The sequence below is a fragment of the Coptis chinensis genome, chromosome 2 (assembly GCF_015680905.1).
Source record: "Coptis chinensis isolate HL-2020 chromosome 2, ASM1568090v1, whole genome shotgun sequence".
Classification (NCBI taxonomy): Eukaryota; Viridiplantae; Streptophyta; class Magnoliopsida; order Ranunculales; family Ranunculaceae; genus Coptis; species Coptis chinensis.
In genome coordinates this window covers 104,174,327-104,183,658 of record NC_141457.1, presented here as the reverse complement: position 1 = coordinate 104,183,658, position 9,332 = coordinate 104,174,327, and the positions used below count along the sequence as shown (strand labels likewise).

The 9,332-nt window shown below is 35.1% G+C and overlaps 1 protein-coding gene across 2 annotated transcripts; it reads left to right on the top strand.

Moving 5' to 3' along the window:
• The first annotated feature begins 4,972 nt into the window (after positions 1-4,972).
• LOC147519965 (large ribosomal subunit protein uL2my, C-terminal part-like) lies at positions 4,973-8,814 on the top strand. Of its 2 annotated transcripts, none has more exons than XM_086591484.1 (2): positions 4,973-5,638; positions 8,499-8,814. In XM_086591484.1, exon 1 carries the CDS (start codon positions 5,006-5,008, stop codon positions 5,612-5,614), a length of 609 nt encoding a protein of 202 aa, XP_086447610.1. In that variant the 5' UTR covers positions 4,973-5,005; the 3' UTR covers positions 5,615-5,638; positions 8,499-8,814. The 2 variants fall into 2 exon arrangements, with proteins under 2 accessions (XP_086447610.1, XP_086447609.1); XM_086591483.1 differs by lacking the exon at positions 8,499-8,814 and adding an exon at positions 6,389-7,273.
• Positions 8,815-9,332: the final 518 nt, after the last annotated feature.

The following is a 9,332-nucleotide window of genomic DNA, read 5'->3' as shown; positions in this document are numbered from 1 at the left end:
AACATGTTAACCTCCATAGAAAGATTTCCAAAAGAAAGAGTCATTGATTCATCTCGACAATTGATTTGGGCATTGGCGGTTGCTAAGAAAGGATACCTTAAGATGATGGGAGTATAATCATGAGCAATTTTTGTGTCAAGAATAACGAAGTCGGCTGGATAGTAAAAATCATGAACTTTAATGAGAAAATTTTTAACTACACCCTTAGGATACTTAATAGAACGATCGGCTAACTACAAAGTCATTTTGGTTGGTTTAAGTTCATGGAGACCTAATTGTTTATATAAATAAAAATGGAGTAAGTTAACACTCACCCCAGGTCTAATAGTGTAGTTGTTATAAAGTTATCGCCTAAGGTGCATTGTACAGTATGACGACTACCATCTTTATACTTAACAATTCCGTTATGTTCAAATAAAGAGGAATATTGTTCAGTTAAGAAAGCTTCTTGGGATATGTTGGTTTTCCTCTTCGTGGTACACAACTCTTTTAGAAACTTAGTGTGTCCAGATATACTTTTTATAACATCTAGAAAATGTAGGTTTATAGTCAGATTTTTAAACACTTCCCTAATCTCATCAAAATTATCGTCTTTTTTAGACACAAATAGTCTCTAGGGAAACGGTGATTTTTCTCTATACTTAGCATATGGGTCAACATAAGTATTAACCTTGTTTTTATCTTTTGCCGTTTTCCAACTAGGTTTCCATATTGGAACCTCTACAGGTGTAGGATCATAAATTTCTATTATTGGATCTTGTAAGGTTTTTCCTTTTGGTTGTGGTTGGACGGGAACTTCTACAGTTATAGGGTATTCAGTTTCTATGACAGTATTTGGTATGGTTTTAATCTTAGTTTGTGGGAGATCTTTAGGCATAGTCACTTGGTTATCAGCTACCTTACCCGAACGAAGGATAGTGACTACCTGCAAGTCCCCTTGGTTTATATTACCATTACACTAAATATTGTTTACTTCAAAGGCGGTGTTTGTATATTTAGGATTAGGCATTGTTTGATCTAGAAACACGCCTTGTTGGTTATTATTGTGGTTAGGAGACAGATCAATAACCTTTTGGCACAAATACTGCACCATTTGATCATGCTTATCTTTCATAAATCTAGAGTTTTGTTCATTTTGTTCCTTCATCGAGTTGGAGTTTTGCTGCATAATTTGATTTTGATGTTGCAATAAAGTTACTACTACATCCTCTGTAGATGGTTTAACTAATGGAGTGGTCATAGGAGGAGTGATTGGAACTAAGGCTTGTTGAGTGTTAATGTCGATCGGATGTTGATAGTTCTGGGTCATGGGCACTAAACTTCTATTATGGTAACCTAATTGTCCTTGTCCTAGATGTTGGTTAAATTGATGGAAGTTTGTAGTGGGCCTAACATTTTGATTATTAAAACCTAATTGTTTTTGCATTAGAGTTTCAGACTTTGTCTGGCTGTGGTGGTGGTTGTTCATAGACAAGAGGACAATAGAAGTTGGAATGCTCAAAACTAAAACAAAATTACAACGAGGAGAGTTTATGTTCATAACAGGAGTAGGTTCGCTTATTGTTTATTAATAGAGAGGGCATCGACCTTACGAGTGAGGGATTTAATTAAAGTTCTAAGTTCAGGATCTTGTTTTACCTCAAACATACTGGTTGTCTTAACTGTTGAATAAGACGAAATGGAGCGGGGTAATTGTTACCTCTCCAGTTGTTACTTTTATTGGATTGATTATCTAAGAAGTTATACGCATCTATGGCTCCTTTACTTAAGAAAGTATCTCCGTTCATTATATCTAAAATCTCCTTATAGTGTTGGGATAGGCCTTTGAAGAAGGCACAAACTAGTGTGTCTTTACCAAAATTATGATGGGGACATTCTACTAGAAGATCAGTGAAACGATTCCAAACCTCAAAAAAAAATTTTTGAGGCTTTTGGCGAAAGAAATGAATATGTGATAGCATCTCATCAGTTTTTTGTGGTGGGTAAAATTGTTACATAAATAATTTAACTAGTTTTTCCCATGCGTTGATAGAGTTTGGCTTTTTGTGTTGTTAATTTTCTTTGCTTTTGTCACTAGGGTGAAAGGAAACACCCTTCGCTTTATTTGTTCAGGTGTTATGTTATAATTTGTTGTATTCTACGTAAGTGTTGATAAGGCTTCTTATAGTCTAATCCATGGAAAACAGGTAGCAGATTAAATATATTGGGGGGGGGGGGGGGGAGGGATTCTAAAACTCCCGTAGTATCTACAAGAATTATGCAGGACTTAGGTCCATCATTTAAAGCTTTATAAAAATCAAATAGGGGTCTCTCTGCTATTTCTTCACCCATTGCTACAAATGTAGTTGGGGTGGGTGTAGATGGCATGTGTGTGGTGATGTGTGAATTTCTAGATAGACAATTATTTTTACGTCGATGATAAACTAATAAGGCAGGTTTATGCGTACCAGATCTTAATCTCATGTAAGTTTTAAGTCTAATATGCAATTCCCAACGAGCATGCAAAAATTAGCTTGATTATTACTAGAAATAGAATCCTTTGACAGTAAATTTGAAGATGTAAATAGGTGTTACCTTGAGTGTCCTTGCTACGCATATAAATAGCGCCTTCAACAGCTTTGAAACACGTCTATATTACTTGAACAATTATACGAGTACTAGTTCGGGTACACGGTATGGATTGTGAAGTCCTGTAAAAAGATTAACCTTATTAGTCCAAGTGTTTTAAGAATTAGGTTAAAGCTTTTTACTATGGGCTTCGTGTTTGGGCCTTGATGTTAGGCCTATGAAATGGGCTTTGGTAGTTGGTGGGCTTACTAACTAATATTAATTAAATTTTTTGGTATTTTTGTATCAAACCAACGCCCAAGCCACTTAAGAATTGAGGGAGGTTGTTCGTGTGTGCACGTTCTTTAATTAGAGAACCACAATTCTTTCAATTTTCTAGTCACCGTTTAGAATGATTTTTTATTTTTTTATTTTTTATTTATTTTTATTTGGAGTTGATAGCATACGAACACTGTATTGTACTGTACTCGTGAGATAATATTGTAAACAATATTAAAAAATTTATTTACTATAATTAACCTAGGGCGTGCACACTCTTAGAAATAGGGTAAATTGGGTGCGGTGCACGAGTCAAAGTAAAGTGTGGGTCACACTTAGTGAAGGCAAAATTGAGGCGCGTGCACGCTCACAAGTAATTAACTATGATTGAAACTTTTAGGGTCAGGCCACAAGAATGCAAGGAGTTGGAATCACAACTCATATGCACTAAGGTAGTAGCATAAAATTTTCAAAAAATGTGAAAAATAAAAACAATGTTTTGGTTTGTGAATAGTGAAAACAGTTTTTATAATCTAAACACGCAATATTAAAGCAAACAAAATGGCAAGCGGCGCCATTTGATAAGAAATGTTTGGAACTCTAATGCAAAAACAATAACAACTAATAACTAATCATCCTCACATGACTTTATAAACCCCCTAATAGAGGTTTAGCATTGTTTCATCGGATTATCTATATTAAAACAGTAAAATAATGATATTAAAGTAAATAGAATAATTGAATTGAAAAACTAAAGACTTTTATTGAAAGGTTTTAATGGTGGCTACAAATTAAACTAATTCTAATCCTAAACTAAACTAAAACTAAACTAATTCTAATCATAAACTAAACTAATTATAGATTAAAGGGAGGAAGGAGAAAATAAGTTTAGCCTTAACCCTCTGTATATATGAGAGGGTTAGGGTTACATCTTCATAAATGGGCCAAAAAGGGGGACTTTGGGCCTCTAATATGAGCCCAAAGTCCATTAGGTTAAGTATAAAGAGGCCACAGCTGTTGTAAATTATTTTAGTGCCTTTTTTGTCGTTTACAGCTCTAATTGGGGTAAAGTTGAATCCATTGGAAAGCTTATTCCAAGCCGGTCGTTTTGACATAAAGTAGGCTCAATTCCGAGGCCTGAGTCCAAATATACCCCTATTTGAAATTTTTTGACTTTTCTACTCTTTTTCTACTCGAATTGACTTTGACTTTATAGCTTTGACTGGGTTTGAAAATGCTTTTTCTTCTTGATTATTGGGCTTTAAACATAGAACTCTTATAACAATCATCTTGACTCGTTTTCCATACAAAATAATATATTTAAACACATAAACAGCTTCAAGACCTGAAATACACAAAAACATGTAAACATTACTAAATCCTATTTATTATAAACATAATTGGTCTAAATATAATACTATTAAGGGGTTTAAACTACACTTTTGGGTGCTTATCATTAAACACATTTCGTCTGGAAAAAAAAATTAAAAAAACTTGAAAATAAACGTAAGACAAAATAAAAGGTCTCATCCGAAGTTCATAACTCAACAGCTATCTCCGTAACAAGTGTTACCCTTATTGTCACTGAGTTACAAACTGGCGGATTTGTCACTCTTGCATTGGGCAAGGGTTTTTGGCTCCATATAGATGACAAATCCCTATTTCCCCTCATAGCGACTTGCATTGGGAATGCTCTTATCCATCACTCTCTATATTGTCATTCTTCATTTTTCAACGAACTTCAGCACTTGGAATAATTTAATTTGCTTTTGAAATTAAATTAAAACCAGAAACTCTATAAATATTAATATAGACCCAAAAAGAATTGTGTTGTTAGTACTTATTAATATCTCTAAATGACCTATCAAACCAACTACATCATATTTGTAAATATACAATACATAGTTTTCACAATGAATGTCATCATCATTACTTAACAACCTGATTACTACAGGGATGAAGTGACTTATATCCCATTCATTTTCGTTTGATAGATAATTTGGTTCATCATTCATGATATTTTTAGTTGGCGTCCCACCTCACCTTCCTAATTTTGTCGTATGTAGGCATGTAGCCCATGGGTATATAGTCCCTGAACAAGCCCAGTTAGCTTTTAAGGCCTTGGACGAAAAACATAAATAAAAAAGAGTACGCCTCATACTATTGACCCAAAAAGAAAATGATTCGAACATTTTCCTCAACACTAAAAACCCTCAACTCCCAATTCACACAAAAATGTTCAGTACACGGAGCACACAAAAAATGGAAAAAAATCCAAAACGCAAGTAAAGCACGGGCGGAAGAAAACAGTCAGCAGCTAGCTGCATATAGTGAGGATCCAAATTCACAAATAGGAAATGCAATGCCACTATCTGAAATACGTATAGCAACATGGGTACACACTATTGAATCAGTACCAGGTCAAGGTCCAAAGATAGCTCGATCACCCGGTGCATTTGCAAAAATAATAAAAGAGCCGGGAGCAAAGAAATGTTTACTGAGGTTACCTTCGGGTGTTGAGAAGCTTGTTGATTCCAGATGTCGAGCTATTATTGGTGTAGGTTCGAATCCTAATTATCGTTCACTTAAGCTTTATAAAGCTGGGCAGAATAGGTGGTTAGGGATAAGGCCACATGTTCGCGGTGTTGCTATGAATCCAGTTGATCATCCACATGGAGGAGGTGAGGGGCGTACGTCGGGTGGTAGGTCTTCGTGTTCACCTTGGGGGAAGCCTACTAAATGTGGATATCGGAGTGCCAAGGTCAAGAAACGGAAAGCTGCTGCTTAGTGCAGTGATGGAATTCGGTTAAGGGTAATTTTTGGTGATTTGAATTTATGTTTTTGTTTTCGAGCTTTATAATGTCGAGACTACTAACACTTTTAATGGTGAATTTGTTTTAAATGATGTTTGATGTCGGAATAGTTGATAGTTAGTGTCATGGTTGGACAATGTTAGAGTTAGTATTGTGCTTCTTGTTTTTTCTTAGGAACCAAGTTTCGATGTACTTGGATGTCTGTGTTAGGAATTATGTTTTGTGGAAGATTGGCTATCTGAACTGAATTATCCAATCGCTTTACTTTCGTTTATAGTAAAGTAAACATTAGATATTAGGCATTACTAGAATTGATATCATTGTTGCTCTTTAATATTAGACATTACTTTTGTTTATTGATGCTATCTAAATGCAAACCATGCCAGATAACCTTATACTTACCAAATCTTGTTTTTCACTTCCCTTGTGACGGACCTGGAATAATCTTACATGTGAAGTTTCCGCTTGGGATCGGGTCGTCTTAGGTTATGGGAGGATCACCAAAGTTTAGTTTATGAAGAAAAATCTGTCATCTCAGTTAGAGATTTAGAAGGTCAGTGTGCACACACACGCCCAACATCAACACCTAAAAAAGTGGGAAATGAATTACTTATGCGTACATGTATATCGTAGAGAATTAGATTATCCACAATTGCAAGAAACCATCATTTTTTAGTGCAATTATGCTGCAAGCTCTTTTAGTCTTATCTGGAAGTAATTAGACTGGTGGATGCCCTTTCTTTCTGTAGGAAGGTTGTTGCTTATTCTTTTGATGGATGGTTAGAAGAAAGAGAAGATAAATAAGGCATCAAGTTTAGGTTGTCTCTTAATTTTGTGATCAGCTTCTACAGCTTCGTTCTTTGCCTTTGTGATTTGTACATCTGTTGCAGATAAAAGAGCTTCTTTATCTCCCTAATCTCTTTCATTTCCGGTAGTGAGGCAAGTGCGGTTTTCACCCCATGTGGAATGGAATTTGAATGGGGTTATAATGATGCCGACTCCTTAAGACTTAGTCCAATGAACAGCAAACTCAGGTAGTTTTACAACAGTGGATGCGTATGATGGGTACTGTTTGAAAGTCCAACGGTTGGATTTCTCACACGCCATTGTGAATGCATACTTTTACTGTGCGTTTATTGTCTTGTAGTATCCTCGCTATTGATATTTATAGGCTTTTAGGACATTCCGTCTTGGGAAACCATCATTTATCATTTCCAGAGAGAGAGTTAGAACCAGAGAGAGAGAGACCTATGCGGCCTTCCCCATCAGGAATGGCTTTGGTCCTTCCTATAGATCCACGGCCACCCCAGCAAAAGGAACTATAAAAAATATCTTATTCATTTGGTAATACAATCAATGAGCGAAAATATATGCTTGTTTTTTGAAAATCCCATATATTGTGTTCTACTACAGATTCATCATGGTTGTTCTACTACAGAAAGTGGTTAAAGAAGTAGGAAAATCCTACCACCCAATAAGCTCTTGACATAGACTATGTCAATGTTTTGAAAATTGAACCGGTGATTGAACCGATTTTTTGTTAAAATGGTTCAACCAGGTTCAACCATAGTTCGACTCGGTCGGACCGATTGATGTTTATTTTAGTAAACTTTTTAATAATTACAATAATAAAATGAATAAATACATATTTTAATTCAATAATAATTGGTATTATATATCAAAACGAATTTCTTATACAAGAAACACATAGTAGCATGTTGGTTTGGAATTTGGACTATTTGGTTTAGGTGTTAGGTTCAACTCCCTACGCCGGTTCAGTTACGGTTTAAACTTAAACCGATGGTCCAACCAAAAACTCAAATTATACCTAACCCGAACCGAAAATGTACCGGTTCCAGTCGGACCCCGGTTCAACCACCGGTCCGGTCCGGTTTTCTAAACACTGGACTATGTTTAGTACATTTTTATGGTGACAACTAGGTGTTCCTTCTGTTCATGAAAGTCTACATTCTATAGTCAAGGACAAAATCCTCAATGTGCCTAGTTCAGTATTTAGTATTTACACTAACACGAAGGGAGCTTGTGTTGAATTTAGGTGTTTAATGGGTTTGATTGTGTTGAGATGATCCTAGAATCTTGGTTTAGTGTTCTCTGTTTAGTTAAATCAATATTTTGGACAGTCTTCTTTTGGCTGAATATCTCAAGTTATCTTCCATATCAACATTATGTGCTTGTGAAATTTAAAAATAAGAAGGTAATCAATTTTTTTTTTTTTTAAAGTTGTATATATATATTTGCATTATGCACCTGTTTAGGGGGAGCTTCTTATTTCATGATGCATGTCGCAATTCATCACATATCATCATCATTGAAGGGGAGACTGGTTGTGATCATCTTGCTTTCTTTTCAGTACGTTAATGCTTGTCGAGGAGTATTGGTTTGGTTGTGGATCAATGAGAATATTGATTAGACATTTATACTGTTTTCAGGATTTTTTTTAGTGAAATTTCAGCATAGTTTATACTTTATACCTGTTTAGTGTGAACTTAATTCTTTTTCATTGTTGTTCACACACAGACACAGTTGTGAGTTGAGGATGTTTCCTTCTTGACAAGGTTGTTTATATTGGTTCTGTGAGTATGTATTTGGGTACTGATTGTGTGGTTTTGTACTGCGACATTATTTCACCATATAGACCATATTACCACATGTTTAGCCTTCGCTGTGTCATATTTCTTTGTGGTCTGTTTTATCTTCACATCTGGACAACTTTGGCGCTTTAGTGTTTGTGTTATTGTGTTGGCTGTTCAATAGGTGAATCTGCCTTGTAAGTTTCAGGTGCTTACATATCTAGCTTGGAAAGTTTGTTTCAGCAGCTGACACGTCCTTATGTTACAGATCCTTTAGCCAGGTTTAGTCTCTGTTTGCACATAGCTCAGTCTCCATGGTCATTGATTGGAAAGCTTGGTATTGGAAGTGTGTAGTCTGTTTTTCATTTGTTTCAGCAGTTGCCCAATTCTTTACTTTCTGCAAGGTCAGAACCTGTGTTGACATATGGGCTGCTTTCTTGGTCGTTATTTGGGGTTGTTTGATACTCATTTTATTTGGTATAAAATGGGTGCTAGGTTGCTTTAAATTTGATGTTTTTATAGCCTGGTTTGGAGAATGCATTCTCGTCGATAAGCTATCACCTATACTGAGGAGTAGTTCAAATCAAGGTTCAAAATATCGACGATATATCCGATATATTGCTGATATATATTGGTATTTTGGTACACTGATATCGATATTTCCGACATATATATTTCCGGCGATATATATCGGAATTTCCGATATAAAAGTTTATATCGCCGATATAATTGATATATCCGATATTTACGATATATATCGTTTGACTTTTTGACTATTTTTTTAATATAAATCCGATATTTCCAATATATTTCCGATATATTTCCGATATTTCTGATATTATATTTCTGATATATCTGATATTTCTGATATTTTAAATAGTTTGGACTGATCACCAAAAAAATGAATATATCCGATATATCTGATATATATCGGTTTTTGGATACACCGATATATTCATCGATATCGATATTTTGAACCTTGGTTCAAATTTACTGCTGGTTTCTTTTAAATTGCTTACGTTGCTTCATATTCTTTCTTGCTCGTGTCTCCATAACAGGTAACACTTTTACATGTTCTTTCCAAACAGACGTACTAAACTAA